General features: G+C 45.6%; 3 protein-coding genes across 4 annotated transcripts in view; all 3 read left to right on the forward strand.

The window, feature by feature from the left end:
- The window catches only part of LOC134551938 (UDP-glucuronosyltransferase 1A1-like), a 53,669-nt gene that overhangs the window by 8,267 nt on the left and 21,677 nt on the right, over positions 1-23,725 (forward strand). Inside the window, exon 1 of one of the 2 annotated variants that reach the window (XM_063400000.1) lies at positions 1,166-2,075. The exons of the other annotated variant lie outside the window; for it this stretch is intronic. Within the exon in view, the coding sequence (XP_063256070.1) occupies positions 1,227-2,075 (849 nt within the window). The 5' untranslated portion in view covers positions 1,166-1,226. Of the gene's footprint in view, positions 1-1,165; positions 2,076-23,725 lie in introns of those variants that run through there. 2 annotated transcript variants of the gene reach the window in all.
- On the forward strand, positions 17,150-19,946 carry LOC134551794 (UDP-glucuronosyltransferase 1A1-like). Its single transcript, XM_063399780.1, has 2 exons — positions 17,150-18,001; positions 19,884-19,946. The coding sequence occupies exons 1-2, from the start codon at positions 17,150-17,152 to the stop codon at positions 19,944-19,946; spliced, it is 915 nt and encodes a 304-aa protein (XP_063255850.1).
- On the forward strand, positions 21,487-23,710 carry LOC134551862 (UDP-glucuronosyltransferase 1A1-like). The gene is made up of 2 exons (XM_063399845.1): positions 21,487-22,338; positions 23,657-23,710. The coding sequence occupies exons 1-2, from the start codon at positions 21,487-21,489 to the stop codon at positions 23,708-23,710; spliced, it is 906 nt and encodes a 301-aa protein (XP_063255915.1).

Genomic DNA, 23,725 nt, shown 5'->3' on the forward strand with positions numbered 1-23,725 from the left:
CCATTTCTGAAAATAGCTGGGGTGCTGTCCCAAAATACACAAATTAATGGGGTTTTTGTGAGAAAATGCTGTTTGCTAAACTGGTCAGCTTCCCACTGCCCAGTTTTGAAGAGTGCTTTATGAAAATCTGAACATCTTGAGTAGGTGTTACTGTGATGTTTTTTCTTCACACTTTATAACAGAAGCTTCAGAGAGTGTTTCAGTCTCTTTTACCTCAGAGCTTCTCTCTCCTACTCTGACGCTCAAAAATTTTGTTTTCTGAGAAGACATCCTGACATAAAACTACTCTCTGCCACCCTCCCAGCAGAAATAATTAAAGACGTTGGTAAAACAGGAAAAATAAATTGGGCTGATCTGAGGAACCCACATGCAATTCATTTTGGTGCAATGACCATTGTATGAAGGGAGATGAGAGAAGTTGTGTGCCTGAGGGATGGAGGCTGCATGGCTCTGAATATCCTGGAGTGCTGTGTTTTTTAGTTTTGGCATCAATGGCAGTGCTGTGAGGCTGGGGAAATCACATCTGTGCTGAACGTGCTCCTTGGCTGAGTCAGGTGTAAAACCTGAGGCTGCAGTGGCTGCTGAAACACATTTAGTGCTGGTCTTATTCCTGGTGGGCAGGAGTATTCAGCTGCCTGAGGGCCACCTCCCAGGCTGGGAAACAACTCTGTAAAGTGAGAACTTGGGCTAGACAGAGAGAGGTCAGCACTTCTCTCAGCACCTCTTTGTGGTGTCCCTGGCTCTGAGGAGATTCCTGCCAACTCAGAAGATCCCTGAGCCCTATCCTGAGGATCTCCTGATCCATTCCATAGAGGAATCACTTAAAGATCTGTGTCTCCAACATGGAGAGGCTGTTTTCACTTGTTACTGTGGGCTTGGGAGTTGTTTACACCAAGGCTGCCTCCCTGGGTCCTGGCCAAGGTGTAACACAAGATACAACAAAGATGAGGAGTCCTGAGGGATCTGAGTAGCAGCTTGAGGAGCTCATTGAACACCGAGGAACTGCAGTGACTCAGCATTGAAAGGGTCACCAAATCTTGGCTTTCCAAGTAAGGAGGGAAAAGGCAAAATAAACCACCCACAATTCAAAGCAGTGAATCATTAACTACAGGATTATCACAGAGGACAATCAGCACAATCCACTCATCAGTTGCTTTCCAAAGCATCTTCAGGCCACAACCTGCAGGAGAAATCTCTTCTACAGCCCCTACTCTGGCCACAGCAACATGGCTTTGAGGCTTTGCTGTGCCTGGATTTCCATCCTCCTCCTCCTACCCGTCCTCTCGGATGGAGGGAAGCTCCTGGTGGTGCCCATGGTGGGAAGCCACTGGCTGAGCATGCAGGAAGTGGTGGAGAAGCTGAGCGAGAGAGGACACGAGGTGGTGGTGCTGGTTCCCGAGGTGAGCTGGCAGATGGAGACAACACAGGCCTACAAGGTGGTCACACACCCGGTGAGTCAGACCCTGGAAGAGCTGGATAACGCCTTCAAGGAATACTTTGCTGTGCACCTGATGGAGAAGCCTTTCCCCCTCAATGCCCTGGCAATGTACAATGCTTCGGTGCATGTTTTCAGCAGCTTCTTTGGGCAGTGCAAGGACCTGTTCCGCAGCCAGGAGACCCTGAGGTTCCTCAACCAAAGCGGCTTTGATGCCATCCTGACGGATCCGGCCTTCATGTGTGGGACCATCCTTGCTCACCATCTCTCCCTTCCCTTTGTGTTCTTCATGAGGGGATTTGGTTGCAACCTGCACTTTGCAGCCCCACAGAGCCCGAGCCCTCCATCCTACATCCCGAGACTCTTCAGCTTCAATTCAGACCACATGACCTTTTTCCAGAGGGTGGAAAATTTCCTGATTTCTCTCCTGGAACTTGACTACTGCAACGGTTTCTATAGAGAAGCACTGAAGCTTTCCTCAGAAGTTCTTCAGAGGGATGTGTCCCTCACGGACCTTGTGAGCTCCGCTGCTGTTTGGATCCTGAGGTTTGACTTTGTGTTTGAGTACGTCAGGCCAGTGATGCCCAACATGGTCTTTGTTGGGGGGATCAACTGTGCTAAGAAGAAACCACTGCCTAAGGTAATGTTCCTTTGCCTACAGATTGTACATTTCCTGTTGGAAAAGGCATTATGTTGTTTCAGGATGTTTATCAGTACTGATTTTTTTTTTTTTTTTTCATTTCTGGTCATGATTTAATTCAGCCAGGTTTGGGTAGTTGTTTTCCACAGGCTGAAATCAAATAACCTTGACAGAGACTTAATTGAATTAATGCGGGTTTAGTAACAAACCAAGCAAAAAAGGAATTTCATCTACTAGATGGAAATTACTGTCCTCAGTGAATTAACTGTGTGAACCACCAACCAGACCCAGTTTAATTTCATTTTAATGGCATCTGACATGCCATTTTCATGGCATATTTCTTTCATCTGATCAGAAACCCAAGAGTCATCTTTTGTTTTTAACACCAGGCTCATCAGCATCCATTTATTCACTTTAGTTTTGTTTTCAGGACAAATTATTTCCAAACTGGCTGTCTGTGTTAAGTTACTCCTGTTTGTGAGGGTGAAATAAAAATGTCACATTGAAATGGCAAGAAATAATCTTACAGTTGTAGATTTGGTGAAAGACACTTGAATGCAGAACTCAGGTAGGTTTTTGTACCTACTTGACATCTGCTATTACCTGAATTGTTGTGCAGGTTTTTAAAGCTAATCTAGAAATCAAAATCTATTTTGATAGTCACCGTATCTGTGGCATCATAAGGCAACTGTGACCATCGAGTCAAGGGAGGTAAAAGCGCTGGTAGGAAAAACGGACAAGGAGCTTCTATTTGCTAAGCATGATGATCCATTTTATTTCCCCTGAGACCAGAGAGGTGGAGTAAGGCAAGGGGAGGGAAACCAAGAGGCTACAGGGGCTGAGTTGTGGGGTTTTATAGGGTGTTGTAGGGGCAGAGTTTTAGGGTTTGGGTCAAAGGAGGGGTTAACACAAGGAGAGATTTCAGCCTCTTAAAAATGGGGGGTTAAACACGTCATCTCTAAAATGATAACACTGGACATTTCTTTCCCAGCAAAAATAGGACACACATCTCTTTCCTAGAAAATTGCTCCCTCACTTCTGAATTGTGGTCATGCAATACCTTTGCACAGTAACTTTGAGCTGAAGAGGTGTGTTTTCTCTTTCTTCTTTCAGATTTCTTTTATGCTCTTTGGCAGGCTTATGAACAGCCCTCTAATCGTGATAAACAAGGGCAAGAATAATACTATTAACTAGACTATTAGGATAAAATTATATCTAAGATATTCTATGACGTTAGGGCGCATAAGAGTGGTGCCAGTTTGTGATTTAAGAGGCAAAGTATTGCTGGTTCCACAACGTATGTCTTTACTTTTATAACCTGAAGGTCTCAGAGCTGCAAAGAGTTTATAACTTTGCTCCAAGGGTAGAGACATCCTGCCCTCATTTTATCCCTTCCAGCTCGTGTCTTCACACTCTTAACAGTTGCACTGTTAGGCGAAAATCACATGTTCCACACCTGGGAGAATCTTCTGTATTTCTTCTTTCTTCAGTCTCTTTTCTAGCTACATTTTCTACAGAGAGCAGAGGGATTTCTCCTATTTCCATTTGAATCGTGCCCAGGAGCCAAGTGTAAAAAAGTGAGTCATAGGGGAGAAATGAAATCTGCCTGTTCACACACACCAGTAAAGCCCTGGGTTGGTCATTACGGATCAGAAACATAATCCTATGAGAAGAATGAGTAATTTTCCAAAGCCTATTGAACCCATTTCTCAACTGGTAAGAAAAGAAAAAGGATTACTGGGACAGGGAGAGAGAACGAGAGATTCAAAATGCAGAGTCTTTGTCAGACAAGGAATCCACAGGCCTTTTTGTTGCACCAGTTCCACAGTTTGGCACAGGCAGGAGAAGGGGACACTGTGGAAATTCCAGATAAGAGCTCCACTCTGCCACATCTGATGTGGTCCTGTGGAGGAGCTGCTCAGAGCTGAAGGAGCTCAGGCTTGTGCAGAACTGGCCCCACTTACCTTATCCAGCTGGGAATTCAGTCCTAAATTGTATAAGGATCATCACAGAGCCTGTGGGAGAACATGAGACCAAGGGGCTGGGCCTGGGGGAACACAAACTGCATTTACACCTTGACTAAGCTGCCTCAGGCTGATTTCCTCTTGTCCTGCACTTTGCATGGGGATCTGTCTCACCAGCAATTACATCTTCATTACCAGGCAAAGAAATCCCCAGTTTCCAACTCCTCAAGTGTCTGCAAGTTCAACACAAGGCTTGCAGGAATCAGACTCGATATCTTGACTCTAGAATTACCTGAAGGCTGGCATGGTGGCATTGCAAAAGGACTCAAACTGTTAGCCCTGAGACATTCTGGTGACAAGCTCATCTTTAGCCAAAGTTAATGCATAGTTGCTTTTTTGGCCAGCTCAGAAAACCAAAGTTTGTGTGATTTGATTAAACCAAAGTTCAGAAATTTAAGCTACAGCTGCCTCTCAGAATTCTCTCTGGTTTTTTCTCAGCTAAACCTGCCAGTACTTATTTAAACAACTGGTTAACTGAAAACACTTTTTAACCCCAGTTTTAGGTAGGTAGCTACTCAAGTAAAGAAAAAGTGTAACTGAATAAACACCTTTTTCTCACCAGCACGCGGCTAAGGAGCACAAGACTTGCTTCAAAACCATCTCCTTTTCACAAGGTTTCTATTTAATTCAGCTTTATCACTTCTGAGAGGAAACAAACCTACACTCCTGGCTCACCCAAGCCTTGGTGTCCTTTGGTATGCAATGGGGAAGACTTTCTTCCAAGCAGGCGCCTGGCTCTCTCACATTTGGAATCCTCAGGTCCTCAGCTCCCTGTTGGCACATCAAACAGGAGCTGGTAACTGAACACCACACCCTTCAGAGCTGAGAGGGGTCCAGGTGCCCTTTGCTACTCATCATGAAAAACAAACACATATAAACTTATCTGTTGCATTGAAAAATGAGCCTGGCTGTTAATTTTCACAATAATTACCCAGCTTAGATCTGACCTCAGCTGATCCTATGCTTTTGTAAGCGTTTCTTCCTATCTCTATCCTCCCTTTATCTCTAATTTCTCTTGCCCTTCCTGATGCTGCCTCACTTTTCCCACATTTTTTGCTCTGATGATCTGGTACAAGAAGCAGGGAGTCTGTGGAGTCTATGAGAAAGTGTGGCCATCCTATCAAGTGACTTTTTCCCTTATAGTCAAGGGAAAATGAGCTTGTATTGACTGTTTTCAGCCAAGTGGTTTTGCCATTGAAAATCCCATTGAGGCCAGAGTAGAAAACACACCAAGCAGCAACTTCCCAGTTAATTTCGTCAGCTCTTGTCAGAACAGTTGCAATAAACTCTTTGCATCCAGATTTTGTGCATTTAATGACAATTATTTGTAAATCTGTTCAGTCTCCTGCTTTCAGTCTGTGCCGTCTCCCACCTCTCCAGCACTGGCCCCCTCCAGAAATTGGTTTTCCATGTCTAAGTGTGGTTCCTCCATGTCCAGTGTGACCGAATGGAGCTACTCAGGGTGGTCCCAGCACCCTTGGGGTGTCATCAGAAAAATCCCTTTGCCTAAGGCTGTAAGGATTTGTTTCTCCCAACTGAGGATGCTGGGAGTCTCATCACCATTATAAAAAGAACTGAAAAACTTTGTGCTGATGATAGTTTTTCATCACAAGGACTTCTTCCTTAGCACCATCCAAAAGGCTTTGCTCTGGCATTGCTTTTACTTGCACAAAGACAAAACATTTCTGTAGTGGGATTAGGGGAAGGTTTCACATCTCCTCCTAGATTTTGTCTTGCTCATAATCCATGAAAAGGGTTTTCAAGACAGCAAACAAAGACCAAAACCCCTTTTTGTGTCCCTGTGCCGGCCTCCTTTTCCTTTGTTTGCCCTGAAGCCACCATTAATTCACTTCTTTGGTGTAGTGCCAGGAGGAGAAAAGCCAATTTGGATTGTTCTCCTCTGATTTGGGATTGCCTGGTACATGCTGGTGGCTGTGATATCTTCCTAAGAGGTGCGAGTTTGGCTGCTTCCAGAGGATGGGAATTCCACGTCAGCCTCGTGTCCTCAGGAATGGAGTTGCATCCATTCTGCTGGGTGTATTTTTATTATTTTCTTGCTGTGTATTCACTAGGTCAATGGTTTCAATCACGATTATTGCTACAACATGATACCGCTGCTCTTGGTGTCACAGATGTGCTGACAGTGTCTTCGTGCTGACAGGCTTCGAAGCTTAAACATTAACAGAAAGTACAAATGTTTTTCTAAGGATATGGCTTCCCTTCCACAAACACAGGCAAAATCACAGGCTAATCACCACTGAACTGCAAAGTTAAATATTAATTTCTATAGCAAATAAATTCCCTGCTTAGTCTGCATAGACCATTGTATAAAAGACTGCCTGGATCCCTCCAGAGCAGAACCCTCTGGTTCACTCTCACCGAAATGGCTTTTTACCGAGGTACCTGGGTATTTCTCCTCCTGACACTGTCTGTAATCCTGGCTGAAGGTGGAAGGATCCTGGTGGTACCTCAGGATGGAAGTCACTGGCTCAGCATGCGCCCAGTAGTGGAGAAACTGCAGCAAAAGGGACACGAAGTTGTTGTGGTTGTACCCTCAACCAGTCTGTATATGAAGTCAAAGGAGCCTCAGAATTACACAGTGAAAATGTATCCAATACCTTACACAGATGAATACTTGGATGAAATGCTCAAGACCTTCGTTAATGCCCATTTTATTGAACAATCTGTTTTGAATGTTGTTCTTACCTCGTATCAAAGCACGATAGAAATCTCCTCGGTCTTCTTCACCAACTGTAAGAGCCTTCTGCAGAACAAGGAGCTGATGCAGTACTTAAAAGAGAGCAAATTTGATGTGATTTTCACAGACCCCATCCTGATGTGTGGGCCCCTGGTGGCTGAGTATCTTTCTGTTCCTTCTGTCTACTTCCTGCGGGGCTTTCCCTGTGGAATGGATTCTGCTGCTACCCAGTGTCCAAGCCCTCCTTCATATGTCCCCAGATTATTCTTGGATAATTCAGACAGCATGGTGTTTTCCCAACGGGTGAAGAACATGCTGGTCAATCTGCTGGAGCTCTTCTACTGTAAGCCTATTTATGATAACTTTGAAGAGCTTGCATATGAGGTTTTCAAAAAGAAAATGACAGTGACAGAACTCCTGAGCCGTGGATCCTTCTGGCTGATGAGATATGATTTTGTGTTTGAGTTCCCAAGACCAGTGATGCCAAACATGGCTTTTATCGGAGGGATTAACTGTGTTCAGAAGAAAAAACTGTCTCAGGTACAAAATTTTGTTTTGTTTTTATATCAAAAAGGCAAAAATATAAGTGTATCATAAAATGGCAGAATGGTTTGGGTTGAAAGGGATCTTAAAGATTATCTCGTTCCAACTCCCTGCCATCCTGGGCAAGGGATGTCACTCATATCCTTACATCAAATCCTGACTGACAACAGCTTGATGTTTAAAGATAGATATCCTGCGTGATGCAGAAATGTTATTTCCTAATACACAGCATTCAGATTACATCACATTCTGCCAAACCTAAAGCCTTATCACACTTAATTAGGACAATTTAAGTGACATGTAGCTTTTATGCAAATGATAATCTCTTTTGTTGAACTGAAGAATTATGGTATCCCCCTTTCCCAGCTGTCTCATGGACTGTCTGTCCATACTTCTATATATCCCCTCTCCTTTCATCCACAGTGAAGGTTATAGGACTGAAGATTTTACCTATTTTCTAGCACAGCCATCCACTAGATGGATTCTTTTCCATCTGCCTTTGTTGTCAAGGTGTCAATATCTAAGCCCCCCAAAGAAATCCTCTTCCAGTTCCATCCTCCCCTTCTTTTTTAGATTATTGAATTAGGTTTTAAGCTTTTCTGGGTATGGGTATCCCCTGTAAGTTTCCATTTGAGCTTTTGTGTACCGACTTTCCTGTGTTCATTTGGCAGCCTTGTCTGAGGTTATGGCCCATCTTCTTGCATCTCCTTCCTCTGAGCTGTTTGAAAATGCCCATTAAGTTAACCCATGTTGTAAACTATCAATAAGGGATCAGCATGAGTGACAGAGCTGCTGCTCCTTTTGGAGGGCAGGTTCTCAGCAATGTCCAGGATTTCCCACCAGGCTTGGGAAGGATCATGCAGAAACTGCATGGGAGAAAAAAAAAACTCCTGCAAGGATTTAAAGCCCAGAATGCTCTGGAGAAGGAAAATGTTTCCCGTACTCATCTACTTATAAACTTTTATGAGAGGTTATCATCAGCATTAAATTCCCAGCAATTTATAACCAAGAAGGATCTGGACACAGGGTTGAGGTCATGAACTGACCCCTCATTGGCCGTGAATGATCCGTGCCTTTGTGAACTAGAGGGGTATTGTTGGTCTTTGTTATCTGGGGTACAAGGTTGTAATGCTCTTTTGCAACTTCATTTTATACCTGATAGGATAAGGGATTAGGTGAAAGTTATATGGAGAGATGAGGAAAGATTTTCTGCTGGCTGCTTATCTTCCCACAAAAAGCAAGTTTGCATTAAAGAAAATTAATTTTTCTCAGGGGGGCCAGCTGGTTTTCACTACTGAAAAAAAAAGCAAAACACAAACCCCAGGTACTGTAACACTAATTTCTCATATTAATCTTTACTGTAAGTTATGTTTCACTGTACTACTGCATCAGTTTCATTAGGGAAGAAATGCTTCAGTCTGTGACAACTCTGTCAGCCTTCAGTGGCAGCAATGGAAAAGAGTCCCTTCGGTGCTCTCTTGACAGGCACAGTCATCCCATGTGGGGTCAGCAGTGTTTCTGCCCACCCACTCTGTGGGTGCTTTTTTTTCACGGATTTTCCCTGCATTTTGTCATCAGACCTCTAGCATGGTGGGCTGGTAGCAAGAAGTGCCACAAAGCTGGGGTCCTGCTGAGGGAAAAAGGTGGCATTGAGCCAATAATCTTAGCTTGGCATGTGTGAAGGTGGCACACCTTCCTTGACTCATGCAAAGCCACCTTTGAGGTCCAAACCTGCCCTGAATCTTTCTTCATCATTTATTGCTTTCTGTGACCTTGTTGCAAAGGTCGGAGGACCTGAAATGGGAGGTGAATCAAAAGGGCAGAGGTGGAGCATGGCTACAAAAGCTGGCAAAGCACCTCTGGCCTCTCCAGTGCGAGGGTTCCTCTCTGCACATCCCATACCATGCTGGTGGCACTGCTTCTCCCCTTCCTTTGCCTCCTGAGCCCAGCCGCCGCTGGGAAGCTGCTGGTGATCCCCATGGAGGGCAGCCACTGGCTCAGCATGAAAAAAGTGCTGGTCGAGCTGAGCAAGAGAGGACACGAAATCGTGGTCATTGCACCGGACAACAAAATCCTCATCGATTCCTCAGATGTCTACAAACTGAAAACCTACCCTGTGCCATTCACAAAGGAGGACATGGAAGAACACATACGCTCCACTAGTGCAAGAACTTTCAGCCAAGAGCCTTTCCTGGTGAGATTCTGGAAGCTTTTGGGAGATTACCGGAAGAGCGGAATTATGTTTCATGCCTCCTGCAAGTCCTTGCTGTACAACCAAGAGCTGATGAAGTACATTGGAGACAGTCATTTCGATGTCCTACTCACAGATCCCGTGTCACCTTGTGGGCAGATCATTGCCCTGCACTTCTCCATCCCCAGTGTTTTCTTCCTGCGGATGGTTCCGTGTGCCTTGGACGTTCACGCGGCTCAGGCCCCGGACCCGCCATCCTACGTCCCACGCATGTTCTCGGAAAACACGGACCACATGACCTTCTCCGAGAGGGTGAAGAACTTCCTGATTGCCCTTTCTGAATCCTTCAGCTGCAATATTGCCTATTCTCCATTTGAAGAGCTGGCCTCAGAGTTCCTCCAGAAACCAATGACAATGACAGAGCTTTTAAGTCATGGATCCATCTGGCTGAGGAGGATCGACTTTGTCTTTGAGTATCCCATGCCTGTCATGCCCAATATGGTTTTCATTGGAGGCATCCACTGTGGAGAGAAGAAGAAGCCATTATCTCAGGTCAGTGGCTGGCTGGGAGAGGTTGTGGCAGTCACACACCTGCACGATCCAAGTGAGTTATTTGATAGGGATGTATCTTACCTCTCTCCTGGAGGGAGACTATTTACAGGAGCCTGAAGTGCTGGCACAAGGGCAATGGCTTTAAGCTGCCAGAGGAAAGGATTAGCCAGGATATTGGGAAGAAATTTTTCCCTGCGAGGATGGTGGGGCCCTGTCACAAGTTTCCCAGAGAAGCTGTGGCTGCCCCACCCCTGGAAGTGTCCCAGTCCAGGTTGGATGGGGCTTGGAGCAACATGGGATAGTGGAAGGTGTCCCTGCCCATGGCAGGAAGTGCAATGGGATGAGCTTTAAGGTCCTTTTCAATCCAAACCATTCTGGGATTCTACCTAATGATATAATTTATTTTAAGACTTTCTGTACAGCCAGTCCACATAAAAACCAGGACAGGAACACAAGATATTATTCCAATTTCTTTCTTTAGGTCTGCCCATCATGGTGATTTTGTGTGGTGAGAGCATCACATGCTATGCTGTATTTAATTCCAGCTGAAATCAGGCATAGAAATTCTCAGGCAGGAATTAATGTCAAAATGGGCTGGTGAATTATAACTGCTCTTCCAATAATTCTTTGCATCATGTAGAAAGCAGGAGAATATTTTTTCAAGACCATTAGCTGCTTATCTAGTCAGAAAAATACCTCACTGGGTCATGTGCAAGAGCATCATATTCTCTGTTATGTACCAGCAGTTTTTGAGTCAAAAGCTTATATTTTGGGGTGAAGGTTTTGGTCTAACACCTTCCATGAAAACCAGCTGAAATCTTGGCTGCTATTTTTGGACACATCCAGTTTGGATGGCGAAATGTTGATGGGTGGTTGCTGGGGAATCTGTGGTCTAAAAAACCCTTGACTAGCTCAGTTGTGCTCAGGATGTACATTAGCTTCTTACTGCATGTGATGTGTATTCTTGCTTGCTTGTGCTGTCAGTGCAACATTCTGATGTGAAGCCAGGGATTAAATGGAAGAGGAGCTAAAGGAGAATGGAACTCTCCTCAGCAGTGATGGATCTGGAGTTAGTGTCATGCTGCTCTCTCAGCAGTACTTCATTTGGTTTCGTAAAAAGGAAGAAGTTTTATCTTTGTGAACATTACTTAAAAATCAACAAACTCTCCTTTCTTCTTCCCTCAAACTTTTTTCACTTGCCAGCCTTCAAAGCCCTTGGAATGGATTCTTCTGGCCTAGCACCACTCTTACTCTTCCCCAAATTCACAGGCTTTTGTGAACAGGAATGAAAGAAGCTTCATAAGAAAAGAGATTTGCTTTTCACACCTTCCCCAGAGCCAATCTTCCCTGCTCTTGGGCTTTCCTTCACTCCTCGCACTTCCCTAGTGCCAGCATTGGGTTGTTTGTTTCTGTTGATCTGCTTTTTCACAAGGCTCTTTCAAATTATTATCAGCCCCTCGTTTTATCAGGGCAGTCCTTTTTCCTGTCTCTTCTGTCCATCAGAGCTGCCTAACAGCTCCCTGGGGACAAAGCCAGGCAGATCCTCTGGGAAAGCAGCAGGACATCCTGCCTGCAGGCAAAGCCATGGAGCAGCTCCAGCATGGAACCAAACTCTTCTCTGACAGCAAGGCCTCCTCTCTTTTTGTTTTGTTTTGTTCTGGTTTGGTTTGGCTTCAGGGGGTAAAGCTCATCGTCCAGCAGCAATATTTATTGCAGAAATACAGATTATGACCCACGGAAAAACTCTAAAACTCAGAGACAGAGTTTTAAAGTAGGTATGTAGTTTATTCAGCACTGGGCACGGTGCGGGATAGCTGCCAAAGGCATGCCCAGCCTCTCACTCGCTCACGCATGTTTTCTTTTATCCTCTCGAATGTTACATATGCATGAAGTTTCGCAATACCGCCACGCATATTCATTCCTTGGCTCCCCCCCTCTCCACCTCGTATGCTAATTAGCTTATCAGTCTTCTGCACCTGCCTAGTTGTCTCTGGAGGTCTTCTCAGGGATGTCGGAGATGAAGGAAGGAGTCTTCCTCTTGAGATGAGTTTCTGACCCCACTGCCTTGAGCATGCTCACTGATCCTCTGGTCACAGTCCAAGCTATGAAACCAGTCTTTATCTGGTCCTGGGGCCTGAGGAGCCCCCTTATCTCAGTGTCTCTGATAATCTTGTATTCTTGTCTCCTGTTTTGGTAAACATCCTTCCCCTTGTCAGACATCCTTGCATTCCTCCTTATTGTTCCTGCACATAGCCCTGTCTTTTCCCTCCTTAGGCAACTGATGCAGCATATAGAGCAGCAAGTATTAAGCAACACACATCATCTGAATGCCTATTCTTAATAAATATCTTCTAATTTCTATGATTAATATTCTCTAGTTTCCAATCTCAGGTTTCAATTGTTCACTCCTGATTTCTTCCTATCACTCCTGGAAGGAGAAAATGATGGAGAGAGATAGGGCAGGATAAGAACAAAGAGTGGTGTGCATGACAGCATCAACCCAGTGGTTTTCCTTCACTGATGCAAACCCTTCTGCTTCTCCAGTGGATTAAATTCATAGCTGGTGTGTTCCTGGGTCCATTGCTGAGCCATATGTAAATCCCAGAGCCTCTTACTAAGGATTTACATAGATATAGTGCTGTATAGTGGCACACTTTTATAATTTTAAACATAAACTCGCCAGGAATGCATTTCAGAACAGCTGTAAAATGCTTGTCAGAAAGAAGTGTGAAAAATGAGGTTCACTTTCTTGGTAAATTTTAAGAAACAGGCTTAATAAAAAAAAAGACAATTAGGAGACAGAAAGCAAAGGGTTAATATGGTCGACCTGGTACTTGGTACCCAGGTGTCTTGGCATTCAGTCAAGAGCACACTCTCCTATCTTGGAGAGATTCTTTAAATATCTTTTCTACTACATCAGCCTGTTGCATATGCATGATTATTATACATATTCGTATTTTTCCAAGAACAGTTTAGCATGGCCACTCCTTGGGTCCACCTTTTTCAAGCATGCGTGTTTCTTGGCTGTGGTTTTATTATCACCTCCAGTTTGAGCTGTGGTCCACACTTTCTTCGGACGGTAGAGTTATTTTAACATTATAGATATAACATTCATTTTAATATTTGCAAAAATCCAATACTATAATATGTATCTATAACAGAATGAAAGAAATAAAGCATTTTAATACCTGCTTTCAGCAAGCCTGGTTACTTCCAAGTGCCAGCACTATTCTTGGGGTTTTATTTTGTCAAAGCCTGATTTTATTTTCAATCTAGCATCAATCAGCACAGATTGAGGCTGAAGGGAGCCTCACATACTATCACCGTGGAGGCCTAACCAGAAAAACAGACTGGGGACACAGATCTGGGTGCGACAGAGCTTGCAGGGCAGGAGACCCGGTTTATTTACAAAAACCTACTCTTATACTTTTACTATGAGGCCTGTGGATTGGAGGAAGGAATTCCCACCTCCACATCACATTGGTGAAGGGGACTGTCACACAGTCTTGTTTGTCCCGGCAAGGAATGTAAAAACAATGGCTATGTTTATAGAACATAGCTGATGTTTACATTAAAAGAGTGTGAGAAGGTACGAACTTCTCCTTTAATATGAACGCTCAGCAAAACCGGGAAAAACTCATGGCAACAACATACCAAGCCCAGTTCTGCCCAACCCAAACTCATTTATCACTTAAATGGTTCATCAGTACCTTCAGCGGTTACCAGTGAATGGTTCTGCTGGAAAATCTGGGTCGTTAAGGGGGAATGTGGGAATCTGGAAGTAGCTGTGGCTGTATTTAAAAGCTGCTAGGTCGGGGCAGATGAGCAGAATTTGGATCTCTGGGAACATGGCTCCCGTGGGTAAATACAGCTCCTCGGCTTCGATGGGGATTCTGCTTTTCCTGTCCCTGCTGTGCTCAGCCGGTGGTGGGAAGTTGCTGGTGGTGCCCATGGGTGAGAGTCACTGGCCCAGCCAACTGGTGGCCCTCAGCCAGAAAGGCCACCAAATTGTCACTGTGGCATCAGAAGCAAACTTGAGCATGGAGGCATCCACATTTACACCCTCAAAAGGTATCCAGCGCTGTTATGTAGGGATGAGCTGACAGCACTCGTGCGCTCCCTTGGGAATGATCTTTTTGAAAGAAAACCTTTTTGTCAAAGAATTACTGCTCTCCTTGAAAAAGTCCAGTTCATCTCCAGCCTCTACACCTCCTCCTGCGGCAGTTTGTTGTGCAAAAATGATCTGATGCAGTATCTCCAAAGCAGTAAATTGACACTGTTCTCACAGATCCTCTTGTACCATGCAGACAAATCCTAGCTCTGCATCTCTCGGTCCCATCTGTTTTCTCTCTCTCGGGATTTCCCTGCAGTTTGGATTTGCAGATTGCTCAGTGTCCAGACCTGCCTTCCTATGTCCCAAGAACATTTATGGATAGCTCAGACCACATGACATTTATCCAGCATGTAGAAAACTCAGTTCTCAAGTTCATAGATTCCTTTCTTTGTCGTTTTGCCTATTTCCCATTTAAACTTCTGGTCTTAGATGTTCTTCACAGACAAGTAACAGTGGAGGAGCTCTTAAGCCATGGATCCATTAGGCTTGAAAGAACAGATTTTGGGTTTGAGTATCCCATGCCAGTGATGTCCAACATAGTTTTTACAGAAGGTATAAACTGTGGAAAGAAAAAGCCATTATCTCAGGTCAGTGGTTGCCATGGTAAAATACGAATGTTTAATGCTGTTTGCAAATGCTTTGTGTGTCTATAACTATGTCCATGAATTGTTTTTACTATCAAAATTGATTTTTAAAAACGTTGAATCTTTTTGGTTAGTGGAGCCACCCTTTCATAATTTAGAAATGAAGCATCATAATGCACCAAGTGATAGATAATGTTCTGATTGCTCTGGCAGCATCTGCATCTGCAAGAGCTTCATGCTGCCTTCCCAACATTTCCCTACAAAGGATGTGCCTAGAGCCACAGTAGTTTGATAAATGTCCTTAAAAATATTCTGGTGTAGGCTATCAACCTTGACAGTAAATTATTCTATTGTCAAAATTATTTCTGTGCAATAATTTTCATGATTAGGGCTTGTCTGCAAATCTTGTCTGTGCATTAATATTGTTTGCTTTCATGGTCCAAGGGCAAACTCTTCCCAGACTGATCTAGAATGGTATTTCTGAGTTGCTAATTCGGTTTTAAGTACAGCTGGCAAAAACCATGGCATTGTCCTTCCAGACCCTACTTCATCCTTCCAAAAAGAGGCCTTGCAGGGAAATGAATTTCGATAGCCAATTTTCCATTTTCCTTGCAGTGTCACTGTCTTGGGTTGGAAAATGTAACCAAAAATGTGTATTCTATTTTCATCTGTTGAAACCTGTTGGGAGACATTGTCCTCTCCTCCTGCACCCATCCTCTTCCTGCACCCATCCTCCTCAGAGGGACATCACCTGTGAATGGGCCATTGAAGGCCTCTCACATGACTGATAACATCACCTCATTCCATTGTGAGATGCTCCACCCAGTGGGAGGAGCCAAAGCCTTTCCACCAGCATAAAACCTGCAATTCCAAACAGTAATTCAGCCAGTTTTCCACTGAATTCTCAGAGGAAGACTGGACTCATCTCACCAGCACTGGACCCTTTTTTCTACAGGATCATCTCTACTCCACAGAACAACATCTGTTACTCCAGGAAGACTTATTTGGACTGCTTCCAACACCCTGATAGCAGGGTGTCGGGTCGTATCTCTGACTCTGTCAGGGCTTTCTAAGACTTTTGTTTGTTTGCTTGTTTGTTTGGGTTTTTTTGTACTACTGCATTTGTATTTTTTTTTTAATATTCCTAGTAAACAACTGTTATTCCTATTCCCATATTTTTGCCTGAAAGCTCCTAATTGCAATATTGTAATAATTTGGAGGGAGGGGGTTTTTACATTCTTCATTCCAAGGGAAATTTCAGTTTTCCCTGACAGATACTTGTCTTTCCAAACCAAGACAGTCACGATATAAAACTGGTGAAGAATCCAGACCATTTCCCATGTCAAGTTTTAATATTTTTTCTAATCCTTTGCAAACAGAAAATGATGCGGAATGGCAGGAAGGGAGGAATTATCTTACACTGAAAATTCTTTTTTGGAAAATTAATGATCTGCTAATTAGCTCTTTTGAGCAGACCACTTGTTGAAAGATCCCTCATTTACTTAAAACATAGTATGTCTCCTAGGAGTGTCTGTTCCATGATCTTCCCAGGCGCAGAGGTGAGGCTGACAGGTTGGCAGTTCCCAGGGGATTCCTTTCCGGCCTTTTTAAAGATGGGTGCAATGTCTTCCTTTTCCCAGTCACTGTGACTTCACCTGACTGCCAGGACTTTTCAAATATCATGGAGAGTGCCTTGGTAACTCGATCAACCAATTCCCTCAGGACTCTGGGATGCATCTCATGGGTCCCATGTGTTTGGGTCATCAGGTGCCCTCATGTTTGGGTTCCTCAAGTGGTCACCAATGTGATCTCTTACACTGGGTGGAATTTTGCTCCCATAGCCCCATCTTGCCGTCCATCCACTTGAGAGGTGTGAGAAGAGAGGCTGCTGGTGAAGGCTGAGGCAAGAAAAGTTCTTGAGTCCCTCAGCCTTCACCTTGTCCATTGTTACCAGTTTCCTAGTCTTGCTTACTGGGGGGGAAACACTACCTTTGACCTTCCTGTTGTGGCTGACAGACACATAGTGACTCTTCTTCTTGTTGTTTTCACCCCTGGCTAAGGTCAGCTCCAGCTGCACCTTGGACTTCCTGACTTCCTCCCTACATAACCAGGCAGTGTTCCTCCAAACTCAGTGTTCTTCCAATACAGAGAGAGAGGTGTTTCCCAGGGTAGCTCCTGCCCTGATTTGTATTGGCCAAATAGGCTGAAGTTTAACAGCTTCTCTGCCCTCTTTGCCATGTCCATGTTCAAACATTTACCAAATGCAAGTAAGTCTAAAGATCATCCATAAAAACCAGAGACCAGCTCGCTTAAAATCACAAAGCTGGGGATCTCCTTCCCTAGAGGCACTCACCGGATCCCTGCAGGAATGGCCCTGGGGCTCAGTGCTTCTCCACCAGTTGTGGTTCTGCTCCTGTCCCTGCTGGGTCTGGCTGCTGCTGGGAAGCTCCTGGTGGTGCCGGTGGACGGGAGCCGCTGGCTCAGCATGTGGGAAGTGTTGGACATGCTCCAGCAGAAGGGACACGAGGTGGTCGTGGTGGCACCTGAAGTCTCCTTGCGCATCAAAACATCAAAGAACTTTGTGATGAAAATGTATTCGGTCCCCTACACAGAGGAAGATTTGAAGAAAGAATTCCAGGCATTTTTTCATTTTTCGTTTGAACAAGGGTCTTTTCTGGAAAGATTTGTTAAAGCGTATCAAGGTATTAAAAGAATCACTGACTTTGGCGTCTCCAGCTGTAGACATCTCCTGCAAAACAAAGAGCTCATCAGGTACCTTGAGAAGAACAAGTTTGATGCTGTCCTTACAGACCCTGTCCTACTCTGTGGGGCGATCCTGGCGAAGCACCTTTCAATTCCTGCCGTGTATTTCTTACGAGGAATCCCGTGTGGGTTAGATTTTGATGCCACTCAGTGTCCCAGGCCCCTTTCCTATGTGCCCAGAGGATTTACACAACTTACAGACCACATGAGCTTTCTCCAGCGGGTGAAGAACCTACTTCATGACATTCCAGATATTTTTCTCTGTGATTTTGCCTTTCAACCCTACTCAAAACTGGCTTCTGAGTTCCTGCAGCAGGATGTGGCTGTGCTGGATCTCTTACGCCAGGCTTCAGTTTGGCTCCTGAGGTCAGATTTTGTTTTAGAGTACCCAAGGCCTTTGATGCCCAACATGATTCCAGTTGGAGGAGTAAACTGTGCTCACAAGGAACTGTCTCAGGTAGGTCTGCTTTTAATACATGCCTTGATTAGTTTCTGTGTAAAGGAGGGGGGAATTTTTTTATGCAATAGGCATTGAGTTCCTGTTTCTGATGAATGAGGTGAATCCTCAGCAAAGGAAGCGTTGTTCTCTTCTTCCTCTTCCTGACTTTCCACTTCTTGTGTAGGCAGCTGTTCCTTCTTTCTTTTAAAGTGTGCTCAGTTGAAAGGAATCACTGGGGTTTTCTGGTGAAGGTCTGTGATGGGAGGTTTATTCCACCAGCAAAGTGCCCAGCTCCTGCCTGGAGCAGGTCTGATTTGACACATCCAGCACAGCTTGACTGGCACTGAGGGTTTGGGTGCAGCCTGCATGGTGATGCCAAGCTTTGGGTTCCCTTGGATGTTGGCAAGAGCCCTGTGCAGTGTTCCCCATGGGGAGCCTCCTCTGCTGCTCCAGGGGAGAGCCTGGCTAGCTGGGCAACTTCTTTGGTGCCCTGGCTTTGTCTTCAGTCCTATTCCTTAGGACGGGTGTGCTGCAGAGTGGGATCAAAAGCTGCTGTGGCAATTCCACCCATCCCCAAGTGTGGAGGTGGCTGTGACACCTTACAGACATCCCCATGCACACTGCAATTGTGTGAGCATCCACACAATTCCACGACTGCTAAACACCATGGGTGCTTTGTCAGTGACAAAAACAATGCCAGAATTAGGCACTGAATTGCTCTGTGGAAAGTCTCCCTCAAAGAGTGTTATTGGAATTTGACACTGGCTAGAAGCTAGGCACCCACAACAAAACATTTGCTCATTCTTTTCTGCTATATTTGAGCATGGGAGGGGGAAAGGAAAGACAAAAGGGGCTATGAGTTGAGATAAGGATTGGGAAGAAAGACTTTCAGGGCAAAACAGTCTGAAAACTTAGAAAGTATAAAGAAAAATTTATTACCAGAATTAAAAGAGGGTACTGAGAACTAATATAAACCTTTAGAATACCTTCCCCTGCACCCCTCACCCTTATTTTCTTCCCAGGTGAGGGGAGTACAGTGCAGGGAGACAAAACATAGAGTTTTTAGTCAGCTTGTCACTTCTAAAAATCTTTCTTCAGTTTGCTTAGGGCTGCTATGCTGTGGGGTCTTTTTCATGGGACAGTTCTCGATGAACTTTTCCAATGTGGTTCTAATTTTCACAAGTAGCAATTGTGCCCAACCTGCTACAGCGTGAGTCCCTCCCATGAGCAAAGCAGGCTCCCTACCTGTTTGCATGGGTCATTTTAGTTCATGGGGTGTAGTCTTTTGAGGATGAGCTGTTCTAGTTTGGAAGCAAGGGTCTTCTTTTTCTATCCCTGGAAGTGAGGGTCTTCTCTCTCTGTTTGAGTTTCTCACTAGATCGCAGCTTTTCAGCATCCACACTCTCCAATGTGAGCATGCTTTCTCACAGGCTGCAGGTGAAATCTGCATCCCCCCATGCACTTCATGAATTACAGGGAAGAAGATTGTTGTATTATAGTCCTCACCACAGCTTGCAGAACAATCTTAGCTCCGAGGCCCCGAGCACCTCCTCCTCCTCTTCCCTCTTTTCACTGACCTCAGTGTCACCGTGTTGTTTTCCTCATGTGTCTGCACTTTTCCCTCTTCTCTGACTCAGGAGAGAATTGGTGTCTGTATGTTCATTTGTACCCAAGTTCTATCAATTGAAAAGTTTTTAGAGAGTCCTGCAGCGCTGAGAGAATGATCTCATCCGGGCTCCGCATTGGGGCATTGCTCGCCATGCCCCTCGCTGCTGGTTACGTGCTCTCCACCGGCACCGTGCAAGCCACGCTGGCCACCGGCTCCACTCAGTGCCTCTACTCATGCGGAATGCCAAAAGGGAAATCTGCTGCCTGTCTTTTCTGCCCACGGCACGGCTAGTCAAAAGTGGCCAGGAAAGCACAGTTCGCTGCGGATCGTGCCGAGGTAGCCCTGGCCACATGAGCGCTCCCAGCCCTGGACCTGGCGGCATGGTCTCAGCTGTGTGGCCCCTTATGGCACCGTGATGGCCCCAGCCCATGGCACGGCCCCAGCCAGGCCAGGAAAGGGGCCCAGCAGCCCCCTCGCCACCCTTCAGAGGAGAGGAAGAAAGACGAATTGCACGCGTTTTCTCCTTCTTAAATATGTCACCACAGAGGCATTACTAACTTCTCTAATTGGGCCAGCCAATATGTCAGTTGTCAGAGCCTTCAGAAATTGGCTCTGCTGGACAGAGCAGAAGTTTTGATGAGCTTCTCTCTCAGAAGCAGCCTCTGTGGCTTCCTCTGCCCTCACTAAAAGCCAGGTTGTGTTAAACTAACACAAGTGATTATAAATCTTCTCAGAAAACCTGGCATCAACCTTCCATCTCTTCTGTCTTCTCATGGAAACCATCTTAAAGAGCTGTGCCACAGCTACCATGGGGTCTGGGTCTCCTAGAGATTAATTTTCCAAGAGAGACTGGACAGACCTTGATTGTGAGAAAGGAGAAGCCTCTGCTGAATGGTGATATGTATGTGACACATCTACATGTGACACATCTCCTGGGCATGCAGAAGGTTTAGCTAGAGAGAAGGAATACAAAGTTCAGTCCCTGAACCGCACCTGCCTCCTTCCTGGGGCATTCTTTACTGTTCCTTTGATAGAGATAGATGGGAGTCACCTGGTGATTCTGTGGGCGTGGCAGGAGTTCCGTGCTTGTTCTGCACCATTTTATCATATCAGGGATTACACAATCACCACCCAGCACATGAAATAAGGATCCACAGTTGGGCTGTGGCACAGATCGCTTGCAAGAGTGGAGTGGATGCTGGTGCTCTGGTGCTGACATGGGTTTCCTTCCCTAGAGGCACTGATCTGCCACCTGAGCATTCACACAACACCACCACTGCTAGACACCATGGGTGCTTTGTCGGTGACCAAATGGCCAGAATTAGGCCCTGAAATTTTCTGTAGAAAGTCCCCCTCCAAGAGTGTTTATAAATCTCTGCTCAGAAATCTGGCATCTTCCTTCCATTTTTCAGTCTTTTTAGGGTGGAAATCATCTTAAAGAGCTGTTCAGCAGCTTCCGTAGGGACTGGGTCTCCTAGAAATGACTTTTCTAGGAGAGAGGGAGAGGGGACAGGCCTTACCAGGAGGGAAGGAAAATCTCTGCTGCTCTGAAGAGCAACATGCATGCCCTGCATTTGACACATCTCAGAATGTCCAGCCAGAGGGAAGGAATACAAAGTGCAGTTCCCAATCCACCTCTGCCTGTTTAGGGCACCATTTATTGCTCCTCTGATAGAGACAGGTAGAGTTACTTGGTGATTCTATGACTTTGCAGGAATCTATGCTTGTTCTGCAGCCTTTTATCATATCAGGGATTACACATTTACCACACAGCACATGAAATAGGGTACAGTTGGTCTGATCAACAGATTGTTTGAAAGTGCAGAGTGGGTGCTGAGCGCCAGTACTGCCACAGGTTTCCTTCCCTAGAGGCACTCACAAGATCCCTATGGGAATGGCCCCGGGGCTCAGTGTTTCTCCACCAGTCGTGGTTCTGCTCCTGTCCCTGCTGGGTCTGGCTGCTGCTGGGAAGCTCCTGGTGGTGCCAGTGGATGGGAGCCACTGGCTCAGCATGCGGGAAGTGTTGGACATGCTCCAGCAGAAGGGACACGAGGTGGTCGTGGTGGCACCTGAGGTCTCCTTGCACATCAAGCCATCAAAGAACTTTGTGATGAAAATGTACTCGGTCCCCTATACACAGGAAGAGATGGAGAAAGATTTCAAGGCATTCTTTCAGGTTTCATTTGAAGAGGGATCTTTTTTTGAAAGATTTTTTAAAGTATTTGAAGGTATGAAAAAAATCACTGACTTGGAGGTCTCTAGCTGCAAACAGCTCTTGCAAAACAAGGAGCTCATCAGGTACCTGGAGGAGAGCAAGTTTGATGCCATCCTTACAGACCCTTTTGTACCCTGTGGGGCAATACTGGCTGAGCATCTTTCACTGCCTTCCATGTATTTCTTACGAGGAATCCCGTGTGGGTTAGATTTTGAAGCCACTCAGTGTCCCAAGCCCCCTTCCTATGTGCCCAGGATATTTACAGACCTCACAGACCGCATGACCTTTCTCCAGCGGGTGAAGAATCTGCTCTTGGACATCCCATATGTTTTCCTCTGTGATTTTGCCTTTCAACCCTACTCAAAACTGGCTTCAGAGTTCCTGCAGCGGGAGGTGACTGTGCTGGATCTCTTGCGCAAGGGCTCTGTTTGGCTCCTGAGGTTGGAATTTGTGCTTGACTATCCAAGGCCTTTGATGCCCAACATCATTCCAATTGGAGGAGTAAACTGTGCTCACAAGGAGCTGCCTCAGGTAGGTCGGCTTTTAATTCTTGATCTGATGGATTTCTGTGTCCAGGGGGGTGGAAATCTGTTGCAATAGGAATCAAGTTCCTGTTTTGAGTGAGTGAGCTGATTCCTCATGAAAGGAGCTGTTTTTCTCCCACTTTCTTCTTGGCTTTAGACATCCTGTTTGGGCAGCTCTTCCTTCTGGCTTTTAAATGGTGCTCAGTTGTAAGTAAACACCCGGGTCTTCTAGTGAGGGTTTGTGGTGCGACATTGATCACACCAGCCAAGGGATAATTGAAATTTGTGGACAGTAAGACAAAATGCTGGATTCCTTTTATGAACAACTCCCATGAAAGTGGTTCTGGTAGTCCCAGAAAAGCTTAACAACACTTTCTTTAATTGAAAAACCCAGCCCTGATGCTTGGAGCATGTCTGATTTGACACATCCAGCATGGCTTGACTTGCACTAAGGGTTTGGGTGCAGCCTGCATGGTGATGCCAAGCTTTGGGTTCCCTTGGATGCTGGGAAGAGCCCTGTGTAGGGTTCCCCATGGAGAGCCTTCTCTGCTGCTCCAGGGGGGAGTCTGACTGGTTGGGAGGGTTCTTTTGGTGCCCTGGCTTTCTCTTCAGTCCTGTTCCTTAGAATTAGTGTGCTGCAGAGTGGGATCAAAAGCTGCTGTGGCACTTCCACCCATCCCCAAGTGTGGAGGTGGCTGTGACAGCTGACAGACTTCCCTGTGCAGAGTGGCACTGGTCACATGAGCATTCACACAACTCCACCTCTGCTGGACACCATTGGTGCTTTGTCAGTGACAAAAACTAAGGCAGAATTAGGCCCTAAATTACTCTGTGGAAAGTCCTTCTCAAAGAGTGTTCATAATGTGAACATTATGTTCCCCCTCTGTTCAGAATGTGGCATCATCCCTCCATCTTCTCTCTCTTCTCAGTCTGGGAACTGTCTTAGAAGAGCTGTTCCACAGCTGCTGTGGGGTCTAGGTGTCCTGAAGATGAGAGGGAGAGGGTGAGAGAGGGAGGACAGGCCTTGATTGCAGGAAAGGAGAAGCTTCTGCGGGTCATGTGATACATTTCCTATATGTGACACATCTCCTGAACACAAAGAGAGGGCAGTAATCCAAAGTGCATTCCCAGAGCCACACCTGCCTCCTCCCTGGGGCACTCTAGAGGGCCTCTGACAGAGAGAAGGTGGAGTTACCTGGTGAGTCTATGGACTTGGCAGGAATCCCTTGCTTGATCTGCAACTTTTTATTGTATCAGGGATTACACACTCACCACCCAGCACATTAGGTGAGGATCCACAGTTGGGCTGTGGCTTGAACGTGCAGAGCAAGCGCCACTACTCCGGTGCTGCCGCAGGTTTCCTTTCCTGGAGGCACTGACCTGATCCCTGCAGG

The sequence above is a fragment of the Prinia subflava genome, chromosome 6 (genome assembly GCF_021018805.1).
Source record: "Prinia subflava isolate CZ2003 ecotype Zambia chromosome 6, Cam_Psub_1.2, whole genome shotgun sequence".
In the NCBI taxonomy this organism is placed as follows: Eukaryota; Metazoa; Chordata; class Aves; order Passeriformes; family Cisticolidae; genus Prinia; species Prinia subflava.